Source organism: Parasteatoda tepidariorum, chromosome 1 (assembly GCF_043381705.1).
Source record: "Parasteatoda tepidariorum isolate YZ-2023 chromosome 1, CAS_Ptep_4.0, whole genome shotgun sequence".
Classification (NCBI taxonomy): domain Eukaryota; kingdom Metazoa; phylum Arthropoda; class Arachnida; order Araneae; family Theridiidae; genus Parasteatoda; species Parasteatoda tepidariorum.
Window position 1 is genome coordinate 22423717 of NC_092204.1, and position 19239 is coordinate 22442955.

The following is a 19239-nucleotide window of genomic DNA, read 5'->3' on the forward strand; positions in this document are numbered from 1 at the left end:
ATATATACAAATTACTCAAAGTTCAACTGTTCAATCTCTATGTCATTAGTATTCATGTAAAGCTTTTTTAACCAATTAAAAAAAAATTTCGGTAATAAACCACACACTCCGTACTTTGAAATGCAAAAAAAATTGTTTCCTAATAAAATATGATTGTTAAAAATATGAATGGTTTTGTATTTGAAAGAATATGGAAGTTTTTAAATTTTTTGGTAAAAACAAGAGTGAATGAGTTAATAAATGTGATTACAAATGTCAAACATCTTTTCGGTCGACACGATTGTCATGCTAAAAAATTTTCCTCGGTTACGTTCTTACGAAAAGTCTGTTATACGAGGCTAAATAATGCATCTTTATATAAACGAATCATTTATCCTCAAATGATTCTCAAATCCTTTTGTAGCAAAATAATGTTTTCTTCAACTTTTCAAACAGGAAATGGAATAAACGGAAATAAGGAAAAATACTATCAATGGGGTAACTTCATCATCCGATTTTCAAAAAAATAAAAGTACAGTATTTTATAAATGCTTAAAATGGTAATGACAAAACATTTTATAAATAAACAAAAAATAAAGATTTTTTGAAATAATGTCTATAATAAAAAAAGTGCAAATTCATCATTATTTTTCGTAATTACATACTGTTTAACACACATAATAAATTTAAAAAACTAAATTTTAAAAATGTTCGAGATATTGTGGGGTTTTATCGCTTACAGATTTGAAATTCAGTTAGAAATGAATTAGGAATATTAAGAAAAAATAGTTTAAAATGCACTAACATTAAAGAGTCTTTCATATATATATATATATGTTTTGAATCTTCATTAAAAAAGTTTCAAATCAATATTTAAACGAGAAAAAAATTAAAAATAAATGACATGTAATAACTTAAAATGGTGGTATGAAAAAAAATAAAAAAACCTTTTTTTTATAAACAACTTGGAGAGGCATTTATGATAGTTGATTTTTACCTGTTCCATTTTCCTTGGCATTTCAACAGTTTTTTTTTGTTTTGAATTTCGTCTTTTTTTTCATGATTTATAAGGTCTTTCTGAAGAATTATCTTTTTTCCAGCAGTACCATTAATTTTGTCCCTCACACCCCCCCCCCGNCCCCCCCCCCCCCCCCCGTATTTTTTTCCAAGTTTTTGAAGAGTTCTAAAATTAAATATTTCACAAATAAGGAAAGCAAACGAATAGTAACTTTTCATTTATTAGCGCTGTTTTTCGATGATTCTCTATCATAGACAAAAATAAATAAGCCATAATTTAAATGCCTCAAAATTCAAGCAATGCGATGATTTTAAATTAGATACATATAAACCTTTAAAAACTAAACTCAGTGGCGTGACAGCCCATAGAAGGCCAAGGCCTACTGCGCCCATCTCAGTTTTCTTGACCTTGGCCTCCGGGTGCAAGTGCAGATGCTTCGGTTAGGTGGTCAGCCGAACGCGGAACCCCTAGTGTTTTGTTCCCAAGCATGATTGGTACTCATTTATCGACCCACTGAAGAAATGAAATGCTGAGTCAATCTTGCCCGGTCCGAGGATCGAACTCAGGACCTGTGGCACGAGACCGCGAAGCGCTACCACTCAGCCACCGGGAGTCGATACATACCTTTACCAGGAAGAATTATCTGGGCTTTGGGACAGAAAAATAACTGAAATATTTTATAAGTTATTAAACTTTTTTAATACGACATTCTCGACATTTTTCCACCGTGAGGAAAATTATCAAAATCACTGCCTTATTCTCAGTTTTTGCAAATTTTTATGAGTCCCAGTAATGCAGTATTGGTGTATGTTTTCAAATATTAGAAAATTAGACCACATACGATTTTCATTTTCACAAAACTGTGGCTTTTCTCCACATTGACGTTTAGCGCAATTTTCAACATAAGCGTAGACAATACTCGCTTTAGATAAGCTGAACCTGACCAAGAAGTCATGAATAACAGTTGCAAACTCACAGCATATTATTCTCAAAAAAGCATAATTTTGTATTACGACGGAGACATTCGAAAAATTGCTTTAATGTCATAATTTCATAATGTCATAATTTCGTAATGTCATAATTTCATAATGTCATACTTTCATAATGTCATACTTTCATAATGTCATACTTTCATAATGTCATAATTTCATAATGTCATAATTTCATAATGTCATAATTTCATAATGTCATAGTTTCATAATGTCATGTCATAAATGACTATGTGGACGAATCTTGTTATCGTAATTAAAAATTCCCTTGCATATTTTATCAGTTTATCTAAAAACTTATTACTTTATCGATGAAAAATAATTTAATCTAGTTATTTTGCAGCTTCCAATAATTTGAATACTAAATACATACAATAGGAACAATATACAATACAATATAAAATATTTTATAGAACACAATCGAAAAACTAAATATGAAAAAATGTCAGACGAATAATTAAAATAAAAGTTTTTCAATAAGCTTAGTACTCTCTCTATATTTTTTTTAAAAAAAATATTGTGTGTCAACACAAAAATTACAAAAACTGCATTTATTTAATCTGAAATCTTGACAAAATTTGAAACAGTACTGTAAATAAATAAAAAAAATACTATTTAACCAACATTTTCTGAATGTAGAAATCTATCTATCTAATAAAAAACGTTGTAGATTAAGAAATTAAATAGAAATGTAAACATATAATTTTTTTTATATTTGAAATCTTAGCGATGAAAGCAGGTACGTGCCTTGAATTTTTTTTGTAACTCCTAAACGAAACTCAATTAAATTATCATTTTTACTATGCAGAAAGAGATGGACACAGTTTAATTTGTTTTATCAACTCAAAATGAAAAGAAAATGAAATTCATCCCAAAGGATTTATAAAACATATTTACTAAAATCATTATTCATTTTTTTTAGATATTTGTATGTTTCAGAGTTTTTCTTGATAGATTAGTTTCAGAGTTTCACGTTTAGTAGATTAGTTTTCTAGAAATTTAGCTAGCTATCGATCACTAAACTAATTAAGTAAAACTGAATGCGTTTTTTTTTTTTTTTTTGATTTTTTGTTTCTTTGGTAATCAAAGGTAATTTGGTTAGCAGCAAAAAGTTACGCAGAATAAAAAACACAAGTTATTTCACATATTTTTTCCTAAAATGCTTTTTTATGGTCTAGAACTGAGATCTGTTTGCTTTCCCAGGAGTTTTTATTAAATTAAAAGCACTGCAATTGGATATAGTGTTTTCATATTTGGATTCAAGGTATCACATAGCAAAAGATTTATATATATTACATATATATATATGTATGTATATGTGTGTGTATGTGTGTGTGGACCTTAATATATATTTTAAAGATCTGTGCAGATCAAAATACGTAAGCACATTCGTTTTGCAAGTTAATATTTAAGATACGAAAAAAACAACGACAAAAAAACGAGGTAATTATTTCGAACTATTACTAAAACAACCAAAAACAGTTTGTCTTTTAAAAATGAATGGAAGTGAAAAACGACTATTACGATTTGTTGCTTATTTGATAAAAATGTTTTTTTTTTCACTGTAAATAATTCTGTGACCTTTTATATGTATACTATTTTTGAATCAATATTTGTGAAAGACTCGAAAATTATGTATAAAAAAGATGACCATTACGCTTCATCCTGACTTAATATTTACTATAAATATTTGAACTACTTGACAATTCAAACCTTTTATATTTTGCACTTAGTATCTATTTTTTTTATAGTCCTTTTCAAAGATGAAGTGAAAACTATACTAATTAAGGATTCTGAAATCAATATTAAAGCTATCTAAATTTCGAAAATGATTTCAAACCATTACTTAAAATAAGAGCAAATTTTTCCTTTTCAAAAAAGTATGTTTTATTTGCATAATTTCAATTATTTTTATACATGAATACAATTATTATTTGTTATTTTTTTAGAATAAATGCTATAATATTTATCGAATTTGCCCAAGATGGAAATTATTACTAAAATATAGCTCCCAAAAGTAAATTTTTTTTTTAAAATTATTAAATTAACTTGAATGAGAACTCCTTTTTGTATGTAAATACGGAATTTCGAATTTTTGATTTTTTTTCATATAAATTAAAATTTCCGCCAGTAACATTTACGTAATACATTTTAAATTAAAAATTTTAAATTTTGTTCTTGCAAGTTTTAAAATTTACATTGTGATAGTAGATATACCTCCCGGTAGTGCACCCTGGTATCGTCTTTAACGGCTGAAATATCTACTAATTTCGGCATGCAGCATCTCTCTAATCGTGATCACTCGTGTAGTGCTCCGTGTAGGCTTAGTGTTCTTCAAAGGAATGCAGATGGCCTATCCCAATTCAAGAAATCAGAGGTCCTTGAAATGTACTTTTTGCTCATTCCAGACTCAGAACGTCTAACTTTTTACTCGTTGCTTAAGAGTAACCCTCCGATGTATTATCAAATCAAATGCATCATCACTCTTGTTAAAGTTGGTATTAAATACATCAAATTATGTAAAATGCATCAAATTATGAAACATAGAAACTTTCTGTAGTTAAGAACATCATCATGATTGCTACCATTGTAAATATATCATACTTGAACCGGAAATCAAACAAGTTTTAATATTTTTGAAAGGGATTCAGCGTATATCAATAGTGTTTTCACATTTTCTTGCTGTTTTCACCAATTCTTTATCAAACTCTAATAAAATATATTCATAAATGTCTCCGAGGTTTCAGAAAGTTAAAGAGAAAACTTCAAGATAAATAAACACAATAGCTGTAAGAGCTTCATTTACAGGTCTTTCTGCTATTCTATGTGTCCTCCTTGGCTTTATGGCATACAGGTTGGCCAAAGAATGCTCTTTGTTCACCAAGGCATACAGTTTTCCCCAGGCTCTTTTCTGAATCGTTTTCTCAAACGCTAATAAAATATATTCGCAAATGTCTCCGAGGTTTCAGGAAGCTAAAGAAAAAAACTCTCAGACAAATAAACACCATAGCTGTAAGAGCTTCATTTACAGCTCTTACAGTTATTCTATGTGTCTTCCTTGATTTTATGGCATACAGTTTCCGCCTGGCTATTTTCATTCTCATTTTATCAAACGCTAATAAAATATATTCATAAATGTCTCCGAGGTTTCAGAAAGTTAAAGAAAAAACTTCAAGATAAATAAACACAATAGCTGTAAGAGCTTCATTTACAGCTCTTACTGATATTCTATGTGTCCTCCTTGGCTTTATGGCATACCGCTTGGCCAAAGGATGCTCTTTGTTCGAAAAGGCATACAGTTTCCACCAGGCTCTATTCTGAATCATTTTCTCAAACGCTAATAAAATATATTCGCAAATGTCTCCGAGGTTTCAGGAAGCTAAAGAAAAAACTCCAAGACAAATAAACACCATAGCTGTAAGAGCTTCATTTTCAGTTCTTACAGCTATTCTATGTGTCTTCCTTGATTTTATGGCATACAGTATCCGCTTGGTTCTTTTCATTCTCATTTTATCAAACGCTAATAAAATATATTCATAAATGTCTCTGAGGTTTCTGGAAGCTAAGGAAAAAAACTTAAATGCATACAGCAAATAAAAACGTACCACTATATATAGTAACTGCTCAAGCTTCATTTACAAATCTTGCAGCTATTCTATGTTTCTTCCTTGACGTTATGACTTTCTTTGACTTGACCATAGATGGCGCCACTGGAAAACAAGGACAATTGCACCCCGAGTTCCTTAATGGCCAACGACAACAACAGCAAGTAGTATTGAACTGCATTTAAATCAATTCATAATGTATGTATAAATAAAGTTTCGCAGAATATGTATGTTACATAAACTTCAAAATATTAAAGAAATATCTGCTATTCGTACAAAGCTATATTAAAATAGCAAAAGATGCGATAAGCGAGCGAAACAATCATAAAAGTAGTTAAAAAGCAATTTGGAGGTAAGCAAGCTAAGTTCTGTAATAAATAACGTATTTAACGAACAACGACTTTCATAGTATTTTATAGTACAGAGATATATAATGAACATAAATGCAAATAGTACAGAATATTATTATTAATAATTTATAAAATTCAATAATTTATCCATTGTTTTAAAAAAATTTAAAAGATAAACACAATAATTAAATAAGCATCTTCAATCTGAACTACATTTTTTTTATTAACGATACTAAGTCTGATCAGTTCACTTATTTAATTAAGAATCCTTTGACTATTAGGGATTAAAATATAAAAATTTGCAAAAGTATTAAAGAGTTGTTTCTAGTACAATTTCTGGTGATAGCTTTAATTTCATTTCTCACAAAACCAATCGCAAAGTTATAACAAAGTTTTTCGCAAAGTTATAACTTAATTAGATGGTTTCATTTGAAAGAAATATTTTCTGTCTTTGAAACAATTTTCCTATACTATCTCACTAACGAATGAGAAGGCTGTCAAATTTACTAATTAAATGCGTTCCAAAAGAAGGTAATGTGTATCTTTCTGACTATAATGACTGTCCTAAATTCTTTTAATTCAGTTAGTTTCAAAAATGCAAAAGTAAACGATGTAGTTCTTAGTAATTAAATTCAAATAATTTTTCCTTGGTTTTAGAATAACCTAATGTTGAATGATGTGTTTTTTAATAATTTTGTTGCAAATACATAGTTTTAAGAAAACTTTTTTCACTCAATTCCAGTTGGATTGATCTGACAGGAAGTGGAAAACATCGCTTATTTGGCAACATTGTTTGTTAGTGAGCTTAATGAGAATAAAGAAACTGGTTTCTACGCAGAATGCAATAATCTTATTGCCTTGTCTCTTATTAATTCGGCGTAACTTAATATTAAAGACAAAATTGCAGTTAATAATTGTATTCAGTACGAAGAAGTTAGAAGTGTTCATGATTTACCGTTTGAAAAAGAAAAAAAAAATATTTTTATATACTAATCTTTTCCTTAATAACAACAGATTAAATTACTGTCGTTTAAAATTTGATTACTTTAATTTAACTTCCTTTGCACTTATTACTAAATGATTATTAATTATAAAAATGTGAATTTCTAGTAATCATAAAAATGTATATTTTATTTAAAATTTTAATTTACAATATTTTAGTTTAAACCCAGATCAGACTTATTGATCAAGACGTGTTAAGAATTCAAACAATGTAATGTTGTGAGTCTTTCATTCCTTTGTTATTCTTACACTTATCAAGCAAAATAATGATGAGGGGGTAGAAATGAATGAGGGGGTTGAAATGAAAGTTTTCTTCTTTTCACAATGACAGTCAAGAAATATTACTACTTTGTTGTTAACTGATAAAAGAATGAGTTGGACAGGGCTATTGCAAACCATTTTTTTTAAAATTCTAACATAAGAGAGATCATTACTGATAAGATTATGACTTTCAGGGAGGTATGACACTCAGTGTTATCTGAAGATGATAGAACTGTGAAGGCATCCATTAAATCGGTTCACTACAATTATCTAACTAAATATCATACTTAGAATAATTTTCCCTTCCTCGTTCTAGGGATTTGTGCACTTGCAAGCGATATTTGATATTACCACCTGTGGAGCAAAAAAATTCCCACTTTTTTACTTCTCATCCGCAAATCCTGATTCCTCGCAGCAAATTTTCAAAGAGAAGCATTGCCCAGAAATGGTAGTGGAAAAATTTCAGCAATACTTTATTTAAGATGGGAGTAGCAATCAGGATTTTATCTTGTTAATTATTCTGAACTACATAATCAATTAACAAGATTCCTCCAATAAAATTACATATTTTTACTTAAGCTATTTGTTCATTTATCTTATTACTTTCGTGACACTAACTCTAAACTATAACAGATTAGTTTCATCAAAAATGGGAGCTTTTTTGTGCACTTATACTTTTGACAGGCAACAAGCACCTCTAGTGGCAAGGTAAAATGTAGCCTTTTTATTTAAAGATGTCCTGTGTTGTTAACATATGCAAATTCAATAAATGGAAGCTTGTGTGACCCACTATTTATAGCGTTTATGATTTTCGTAGACGCTAATTAAGTGTTAAGAAGTAAATGAAATTGAAGTTAATCAAGACATGGAAAGATTTAGTAAATTCTAAATATTACGAAATTATATATATATATNCGATATATATATATATATATATATATTACAATTTCCTAAATTTTGCCATGTTGTCTTGATTAACTTCAATTTCATTATCTTATTTCAAGTGGACTTCTCTATTACGGTAAATCTAATAGTGAGAAGTCACCACAGATTATAGAAAAAATAAAAAAAACTTACCATATTGTTATTGACGCCAATATTGCACAATTAATTTCAGTTTCAGGTACAAATTTTAAAAAAAGTACATTTTAAAATATATTTTATTTTATTTTTATAACCGTCGAACAGCTGATCCAATTTTTTTGGTTTACGACTACTAATGTTCAACTCCATAGCCTTGTAATTCTGAACCCAATCCAAAAAACAGGGGAACTCCTGCCGGATGCGGAATTCGTGTAGACCAACCATCGCCGGTAGAGGCGAACGCCCTATCACCTGAGCCAGCGCGGCTTCCATTAAAATATAAAAAACAATGTGCGAAAAGTAAACTTAACTGAACGAAGGGATGGCTGAATGACCAGAACGAAGCGAAGCGATCACAGCGATGGCTGGTCGATGAAAATGTGGCACCCGGCTCGCACCGACCACAGTGCTGGCGTAAGATATCTTCAGTAGTAGACGGAATATCTTCAGTAGTGGACGGTATATCTTCAGTAGTAGACGGATCATGGGCTAGAGTCACCTTGCCGTCAGGCTAACTGTGAGAGGTTTTTATGATTTTCCCTTCAATGTAAAGCAAATGCGGGTTAATCCCCTCAGAATGTCCTCCATAAAGTGTCCTCCTCCAAATTTATCCCCAATACTTGATCCGAGAGTTCCCTTGTCATCTGAATTGGGTTCAAAGTTACAAGGTTATGGAATTTAACACTAGAAATTGTTAACACAAAAATAAGGTCGGTTATTTAATGACTGTTATAAAATAAGGTAAAACCATTAGACTGAAAGATAAAAAACTAATAGAGAAAAACCAAATTAGGTGCTGTTTGAGTAGAAGTGCATTCGGGTCATTCTTACAAAAAGGTGATTTTTTAAGTCTCTTATTAATAAATATTAGTAAATACAGAAGATTTCTAAATATTTTTCTTCATCATTTTGCGTAAAGTTCTAACTAACAAATCATATGCATTCCTTCTAAATATATTTAATATTTCATTCTTATTATTTAATAAACATGTCTTCAAAATCCCCTCCGTGGACGTCCCTACGTCTGTGGCACAAAATAATTTTTAATGTCTGTTAAACAAATTTAAAAAAAAAAATGATAAAACCAAAATGTAAAAAAAGAAAGCAATCAAATGTTCAAATACAAAAAAAAGGGAACAGAAAAAACTTAGAATGAGATAAGCTAGACAGAAATTAAAAGAAAACCCTATATCGTTTGAAGAAAGTAAAAAAAAAAAGGAGCAGGAAACTTTAAAATTTGTATCAGANCAAAAAAAACGGAACAGAAACTTAGAATGAGACAAGCTAGACAGAAATTAAAAGAAAACCCTATATCGTTTGAAGAAAGTAAAAAAAAAAAGGAGCAAAAAACTTTAAAATCTGTATCAGAAAAAGATTTAACAGAAAAATCGTGATTAAATGTACCTAAATTTCTAAAAATTGATAGAGCAAGCCGCTTGTGCCCAGGGAAAAAAGAAACAATAACAAGAAGAAAAGAGAAAAACAAAAACGTTATTTGGATGACAGTATGTCATGTCAGTATGTTTAACTTACATGAAATGTTCATAAAAGAGTACCCTCAACATTCAACTTTCATGTGGAGTTTGAATTTTTATTTCAATTGTCTTTACATTTTAATTTATTAATATTCAGTAAGAGTTACTTAAAAAATTTCACACCTAGGCTAAAAATGGATGTTTCCTTTCATAGCAACATGATTAATCTGAAGTAGCTCTATCTCTAATAATGAAATATTTTATCATTTACTAATTAATGTTAAACTCATATCAGTTGTACTTAATAATTAATGAATTAGTCTTCATTGACATTTTATATTTTTTTAACATAAAATGTCTCCTCCGTTGACTATGACATCTCCTCCGTACACAAGGCAGAATATGAAATATTTTAAATCTCCAACAAAATAAAATAGAAAACTTGACCATCATTATAAAGACATATAACAAAAATAAAAAAAGGCATTTATGTAATTTTTATCGCTTTTTTAATTACTTTAATTTAAAAAAATTTTTTAGTCTATTTATACCTTTTCAGTGAGAATGGCCCATTCATAATATTTTTTAACGGAACGAATAGCAGAATTCGACAAACTGAAGTATATTATTCGAATACTCTTGTGTTTTTTACAAACACTATGCAAGTTTCATAACTTTTGTGAGTTTGCGACAATTATTCAGTACTGTTAGTTCAAGTTTAATCAGCATTTAGTCAGTGTGCTCTATACTAATAGGGAGCCAAAGTTGTATGAAAATGAAATGTATGTCTGTTCAAACTTTTTTAATATTTCAAAAGTTAATGTAATGCTCAGTCATTTTGGGTAATTGATTAGGGGAAAGAAACAGAGAAAAAAATCTAAAAATTTTTCATTGGAAAGTGATTTAATTTTAGTTTAATTTCTTAGAAAAATTAAAATAATATTTACTTGGCAATGAGGTAAGGTTTGAAAATATTGTCAGAAACGCCACCAAAATTAAGCGCAATTAGCTGATACAATTAGATGTTCAAATGATAAATGTTTTTATTTAAATGCAATAAAATACATTTTTAAAAATGCATCGTAAATTTTTATACACTAAAGCTACATTAAACTTGTTTTACAGTGTTAAATAAGAAAAAGAAAAGCAAGAATTTTAAATTTTGAGACGATCAAACTAAAGCCTTTCTTTTAATGAATAATCAACTGGACAGGAATTTGAATGTATAAGAATTAGTGCTTTTATTCATATGCTTGTATAAAATGATTTTTTTTAAACAATATTGCGTATTAAGAAGATTGCCGAGATACGGTAATACATCTTTAAATTTTTTAAAACTTATTTCAAAACTTTTGAATTCAGTTACTTTTTTGGCAAACAAATTTATGCTCCGTCCATTTAATTATATATTTTTTATGAAAACTGTTTAGCAATTTTTTCATAAACTATTCTTTTTTTATTCACTAATTTTTTTCTCATCAACTCCACTTTGAGCAAAAACTTCTAATTTCTTAAAAACTTTAAAGTTTTTCCTAAAATGAATTTAAAAGGTTTAAGGTTATCGTCAATATCCATACTGAAGTATGGTCAAACTCCATAAACTGTTTACAACAAGTAAAATGTAGTTATTTTAAGTTAGAAAATGTTACGAAGTAATTATTTAAACCATTATTTATTTTTATGCCTTTTGTACTATTACTTCTTTTGACTTCACAATAAATGCAGAACACTTTGAATCCCCCTTTGATGAAGGAAAAGTGACATGATTCCCTAAATTCTTATCTTTAGTCATAGGTGGTCGCAATTCATTGCTGTGTTTCATTTCAAAGGATACAATAAAATTATCAATCATATTTTTCATGTTTGAAAACTGTATTCACACTTTTTGTGAAATTTCAGACACTCAACAATTCAGTTTGACAGAAATTCAATCTATCTTTGAGTAAACGCATAACGTATTCATCTTAATATATGCTATTTATGAAACATGGAAGTTACAGACTATTATTTTTAGTGCATTTTTAACCTATGAAGAATTAATTTAAAGAACACTTTCATGTACTTATAAATATAAGAAAAAATGTTGCGTTGCAAAATTCTTATTAATGTAAAGCATTGCTTTGTTAAAATTGGTCAAGACTGATTTGGCTTTTAATTAATATTTAGTATATTTTTAGGTGTTTACGGCAAAACTAACCACTCCTAACCAACCTAAAAATAACCACTCTCCACATGACAATTCAATAAAACAAAGTGGCGACTTAAGTACGCAACCAGTCATTTTCCCCTTTTTTTTCTGAGAAATACAATGCATCAATGCAAACATCATCAACACCTGTACATCAATGCAAAAAAGTCTAAAAAACAGAAAAATCTCTAATAAAAATCCAAAATCTCTAATAAAAGTGTTTGTCCTTTAAGAATCTATCAATTTGATGTAGAAAGATTCATGTGAAAGGAGTGTTCTTTAATAAATTTCTTATTTCAAAGTTATGATGCATAAATTAAATGTACTATGCTTCCCAAAATATTTTTAAATAAAGTTACTTTTAAAGTCAGTATGTTTAACAAAATTTTTTCCCATATTCATTTTATGTTATTTTTTTATGCAGTAAATTTTAAAGCCGTAAAGTTACCCTCCTCTTATATATTTATTGTTTTAAAAAATATATAACATAATTTAATATAACAGTAATATAAATATAAAGGAAAAGTTTGCAAAAAATTGACTTTTATACAGAAAAGACCTATTAATATGTCACAGACTCATTAGGTTATTGTGTCGCACATTTTAAATTTCTTTGTTTATTTTTTCCTAATTTCAGTTAATTAGTTTACAAATCTAAGAAATAATTAACTTCGTTAAGATTGATCATAATCATATTAATCTTGCAGTTTCATACATAAAACTATGATAATTTTGCGTTTTAGGAAGAAAATAAATTTCTTCTTTTCTTTTTTAATTAATTAATTAATTTATTTATTTTTTGAAAAATTAGAACATTTGTAAAAAAAAAAAGAAAAATTATAAACCACATGGGATGTAAGTCAAGCGTACTGGGGGAGGAGTCTACTAGTCTTTAGAAAGGGTGACGGCATACATGCGTACTTTAACAAATGACTTGCGTATGACGTTCAATCCTATTGGCCAGTTGAAAATGTACATTGCGCATGCGTACTAGCTGGCATAAGGGTGCAACTAGTTTAATATCTTTGAATCCATTACTTTCAGAAATTCTCATTAGTCAATCTTACCAGTATCTTACCAGTCGAGCAATGGCGGAATACCTTATTAATAACCAGGGTGATTATTATTGCTTAGACGCCGCATCTTTATATAAATATTTTACCGTTGACGAAAAACGGTTTCTTCTTGCATATAGTGCTAAAGCTAATGATATTACAGATACTACTTTTCATGGCATATTGCATCATATTTATTATAATGTGGTATTTAATAAAGTCAAAACTATTGATAATGTCCAAAAAGTGATCAAGGAACTTAAATTGGATCTCTGGTCTATGTTCAAGAAAAAACTTCCAGGTAAAGAAGTCGACTTTTCTCACGGTAGTCTAATACGAAATCCCAAAGCATTCATCAAAATAACAGAAGCAGGAGCCTCTAACGGATCAACAAAAGCAAGGCACCTATATCGGTGGTCCTTCTTTATAGGGTAAGAATTTACTTCAGTTTTTTTTCCTGCTTCAATTTTTTAACTTTTTTAGATTTTCACCCTTTTTTTAAAATTATTGGCATCGTAATCAAAAGTTAGTTTTATGACTTAAGAATTTTTAGAGCTGTAAACATTTTAAAAGATATTTAGAAATTTCGGGTGAGTTAATTTAAAAATTTACGGCTGTTTTGTTTCCTTTAAAAGGCTATATCCTTAAATATATGTAAAGATTTTTTTTAAGCATCAAAAACTGTCTAGACCAATAGTAGATCAATATTTAAAACCGAAAAAATTCTACCTGATCCAGTTTGTAATAGAAAATAATTTTAGAATAAATGTAGAGTTAATGCAGCCTTTAAATCTTGTTAAAGCTAAAATTAATTTTAAATCTTGTTAAAGTTAAAATTGCATTGCATTAGGGTGCAGATTGAATTTAGATTGCAGGGATGTGCATGAAATTTATAGCATATATAGTTGCCTTCATTTCCAGCAAACTCGAATGAGACAAATATTCTTGCATTAAAAAATACATGTTTTGCTCTTAAATTAATAATAATTTCTATAAGTTCTGATTAATCTTAATTTATTATCCTTGTAGTTAGAATGTTACTACATTGTACTTAGACGTTGCACTAATTCAGGGTTATAATTTTGTCAAACTAAATTAATATTTTTCGATTTTTTTTTTTTTTTGCATTTATGTTTTACGAAGGAACTTTTCTATGGTTCCTTTTTTTACCCCTTCTGTGTATTTCAAAACAACATTTGTAAATAATGTAATTTATCCAACTAATTTTACCGATTGCCTTTTCCTTTTTGCATAGATTTTAATTTATTTCGTGGCTAAATATTCTGTTTTGTTTTTACATTTTTTCTTCATAAATGTAGTGTAAATATTCTGTCTTTAGGTTTTGTTTATAAGCTGGTTTATTCATACTTTTTTTTTATTCTCGGCCTACTTTTCTGATTAAGTTTTGCATATCTTCTATATGCATATTGCATGCTTTCTACATTTCTGTATATATTTTTGCATATTTTGTATAAATGTATCTCAGATTTTTATTATTAGCTACTTTATCATTTCGTGACCCATTTTTCTCAATTCAAAAACGTAAGAAGTTATTTCATCAAGCAGAATTTTGAATTTTCTGCAAATACTTTTTTGTCAGTAACTGTTTTATTTTATCTTTATTTTTGTTATTTTTGTCACATTATCGTGCATTACCTCTAAAGATGCGTCGTAGTGATTCTTTCTTAAACTTTGATTTTCAACAAGTACAGTTCATTAGCTTTATTTTTTATTTTTTTTTGCTTATTTTTTTCTAACCTTATTTTTTGCATCCTTTATTAGCAATCTGATTCGTTGTATATTCTTCTTTAGCTAAGGCAAGCGCCTCACATTTATTGCTTGGAGTGTATATATCTTTCCATGAGACTCATTTTTAAGCTTCTTTAGTCAATTTCTTTTAGTTTACAATAATATTTTTGAACTTTATTAAATAAAATTAATAATTTTCAAATTCTCTAATTGATATTTTTTTTATTTTCTATTCATTGGTTATTTGTTTTGTTAATTTTATTTTTAAATTCTTTTTAGTTAGTTAGTTTATTTTATATTCATATTAGTTTTAGTTAGACTTTCTTCAATCTACTGCCTCTTTTGTGAAAACCTCTTTGCATTGAGTAAGAAAACTTTTAACATAAATTAATAGATCATGCAAAACATTTAAACAGTTCTTCAGTTTTATTTCGCTGATTATGCAGATAGTTCAGTTAATGATTTTTTTTTTGAAGTTGCAGTTTTATTTTGTATAGAAGATTTTTTAAATGTCGTGTAAGGTATGTGTTTTATGAAGCAGAGAATATTGTAAACATATTTGACATTTGAAAGATAATTCGAAAGTTCACCAAAATCAAAACACTCGTTCCACATAACAAATGAAAATTGCCACTGTTAAATATTTTACGTGAAGATTTTCAGCTCAATTGTGTAAATTTATAGTATTTTTAACACGAGTAAATTTTTTAAAATGAGGTATTATGTTATATTTCATAATTAACTTAACAAATATTAAGAGTGCAGAAAAAAAATCATGAAGTGGTTGCTTTATAGTGACAAACTTTTTATGCAGAACAATCGCGTCTTGGTTAAACAACTTTAAAATGAAAGAAGAAAAAAGTCCGCGTAATAAGAAGTCCGTATACTATAAAATATTTTATATTGAGTGTGTATTATTGAGTTATATTGAGTGAGTAAAATATTTCATATTCAGAAGATACGAGGAGAAATGAACTCAAAAATTAAAAATAAATTAGATAATTTCCATTTTGTGATGCAATTACTTTGTCCGGGTTTTTTGCAGCATCCTGTAAATTTTTAAATTAGTAAGGCTTATAGTTTTTTTGATATTACAGTGAAACGACTTATAACAATTTTGTCGTACTTCGAAAATTATTTGTAGGAATCCCTTAAAGTACAGCATAAAGAACTTTAAATTAAACTATACATTGAAAAGTTTAAGAAAAAGATATACAGCTTAACTATCATTCTATATCATAAAAGATTAGGTGTCGCTGCGGTAAAAAATTGCAATGCATGTGAAACCATGTCATATTTTGTATTGCGAAGGCTTTGCATGCACAAATATTATAAAATTCTTTAATAAATTTCTAAATAATTAATTCTTTAATAAATTTCTTTAGCTAGCTTAACGTATTCAAGCAGGCTTAAGATTTTTTTCCTTATAGCGAAAATCGTTGCATTGTGTTAAGGAATAACGATAGTGATATAAATAATGCACTGTTATAAATATTTTAGTTACCGGTTTTATTATTAGTTATATTAATTTCTAAACTGGAAAATAATTGAAATGGCAATGATTTTTAAATCTTCTCAAAAACATATTTCAAAATAATATATTTATATTTGGTCCAATAAAAAGTCCAATTCTTATAAGATTTTGAGCGATTTATAACTTTTAAAACTTATAAATTTATTAAAAGTTGTGAAATTATCAAAAAGTGTTTTTTATTTCAGATTTTCTAAAGAGATCCTAAGGTATTTTTTTCATCACTAAAATAATATTAAATTTTTCTCCATAAGTGCAAGATAATTACTTGTATTGTAACCTCTTTTATGAAAAAGCAAAACAACTGTTCTCTAGTTCATATTAATGGAGATTGTAAACTTTGTGTTTGAATATAAAAGTTCGAAAATAAGTTTTTCTAAATATTTAATTTTAATAGAAAACTAAGTATCGCATTTATTTTAAACTAGGAAACGAATAAGACCGAAACTAAATTTTTTATAAAAATATTTCTAATATTTTGTTGACTTGCCGAAGAAAATCTAATTAGCTCGGCAGAGATACAGTCTCCACTCTTTAGTAGTTTTATAACAGCGAAACTTCTATTACACTGCCTCAAGTATAAAGTCCTGTTTTTAATCCATAAACCCCATGTTATTTTTGTTTAGAATAGAAGGTTCATATTGAACTATTTATAACAAGTAAAATGCAATTATTTAAGTTGAGCGATGTTGAAGTAATTACTTAAACCATTATTTCTTCTAATGCACTTTGTACCATTACTTCTTGACTACACAATACGACAACAATTTGAATCCCCTTTGAGTGAAAGAAAAGTGAAATGATTCTTATCCTTATTATTATTCTTATCTTTAATCATAGTTGTTTAGTTTAGTCATAGATTGCACTAATTGTTTTCTAAAACCTGGTGGACAGGAACTTTCATCACTAAATCATCACTTTCATCACTAATCATTTCAGGAGCCTGGTGGAAATTTCATCTACTAAAAAGTTAATAACTGCGACACTGACCAGAAGCCTCGGATGGTATCTATTTGTTTAAAATCGGAATTTTTTTTTAATTTCCTTTAAGCATCATTTAAGGAATCTGAATTTTTTTTTTTACTAAGACTTAATATCGCTTAAAAGTAATATAGTTAAAATAGTTATTATTTCTTATTAATAAGGATCAAATAATTATTATATTATTGCTTACTAATCACTGGGTTAAAAAAAGAATCACAGTCATATATTTCGAGCTCAGCTTGACTCAGACTATTTTCACTTCAATTTTGAATTCAGATCTCCTGGACACAAAGCCGACTATAATTTCGTGTTTACGATAACTTTTAAAATGTATTGAAACAGAGTAACGTTTCTTACACACGTTTAAAAAATTGAATTTGAGTTTTAATTTATAATAAATTTTCTTACTTTTTCAGGTTGTTTGATGTTGAAGGCTACGGTACGTGGCCGGAAAACTGGAATGATATTTCTAGTAATCCTCTCAACTTCCGTGCACTTCAGCTTCTGAATCTGTATATGAGGTTCACTTACATCACCGGTAAATCTGCAGATGACGAAATGGCCGTGCGAGTACTCTGGAGCTCTATACCAGATCCGCTTTTGACCTTGGATGACATTTTTAGGCTTTTTGAAGGGGTCCATCATATATACCATCGGAAGATAACCAGCATATGGCAATGGTACTGCAATCTAGTGAATTATGAAGAAACTTCTGTTAGGAGTCCACGATCTTTGCAACACCTTTCACGATGCTTCATCAGAAACCGATTGACTGACAACTTTAAGTTGCCCGAAGGAGTGGAGGAACTGGGCATTCCCAAACATGTCCAGAAGTATTTACTACTGAGAGATTTCTACAAGATAGAATGAATACTTTATCTTGGAATCATTTGCACTAAGTCTTTTATGAAAGATATTAAGGACTAATCTCGAGATCTGAATATTTTAATCATCAATTCCATATGTTTTAGTTTCCTATGAACAATCTTTGCTCTATTAGATTCACTCTTAAACGTGAAATATTTTTTCTTTATATTAATAAACAGTGTATAATTAGTTTTGGTTTGCGATGTACAAATAAATTTTTTCTTGTTCATCATTTATTTTATTTTTAGTTTGTATGAAATATCTATCTACATTTATAAGGTAGCTGCAATACACGGATAAACTGAAAATTTTGTTAAAAATAATGCAATTAAACAAATATTTGAACATATGTATGATACTTAAATTTCTAGCATATCACAAAGTCTTTTTTAGCAGCAATTATGAGAAAAATTTTTTTCTGTAGATGTGAAATTCAAGCATACATGAAGGTGTAAACAATATTTAATTCATTAATTAAAATTTAGCAAGTTCAAGCTAAGGTAGATGCAAAATTACGAAAACGTGACTAATATAAAAAGAAACATAAAAATAATTATATTATTAAAAATAACAATATGTATGTAGTATATATATGTCTGTGAATTTTTGTGGCAGGGAGAATGGACAACAAATAAACTGAAATATTCTTTTTGAAAAAATAAACTAATTTTTGATCATTTTAAGGCTTTATCGGATTTTAACAGTTTTTTACAGATTTTAAATTAACCTCTGAAATGTAAGCAAAGTTTAAAATTTTTTGGCATCAATAACTGTAATTGTTTAATATTAAATCTTTTAGATAAGTAACATTAGTTTATAATAAATCCATCACATTGTAAATTAAATTATATCTCGCGATTAAAATGAAATCATCTACTTAAATATTTCAGCTCTTTATTCATTTTAATTACACGCACTTTTCAGACAAGAGAATTTTTAATTAAATAAATAACAAACTGATTGAAACGTTTTAATTACGTAATAGTATAAAATGAAATTTAAATAAAGTGAGATTATTTTTTTTCCAATTTCAGCAAGGCTTCTTATTTTGTTATTTTATAAAATGAAAATTTTAAAAAATGCCGTACTTGTTAGTTTTTCTT

General features: G+C 28.2%; 1 protein-coding gene across 1 annotated transcript; it reads left to right on the forward strand.

The window, feature by feature from the left end:
• Window positions 1-12899: 12899 nt before the first annotated feature.
• Window positions 12900-18365, forward strand: LOC107449457 (uncharacterized). The gene is made up of 2 exons (XM_016064985.3): window positions 12900-13436; window positions 17686-18365. Exons 1-2 carry the CDS (start codon window positions 12934-12936, stop codon window positions 18137-18139), a joined length of 957 nt encoding a protein of 318 aa, XP_015920471.2. The 5' UTR covers window positions 12900-12933; the 3' UTR covers window positions 18140-18365.
• Window positions 18366-19239: the final 874 nt, after the last annotated feature.

What these genes read in the sequence shown, in the direction of transcription:
- LOC107449457 (XM_016064985.3), top strand. Translation starts at nt 12,934, where the DNA reads ATGCGTACTAGCTGGCATAAGGGTGCAACTAGTTTAATATCTTTGAAT. An exon ending in CGGTGGTCCTTCTTTATAGG is followed by an intron (nt 13,437 to 17,685) that starts GTAAGAATTTAC and finishes TTACTTTTTCAG; the next exon opens with GTTGTTTGATGTTGAAGGCT.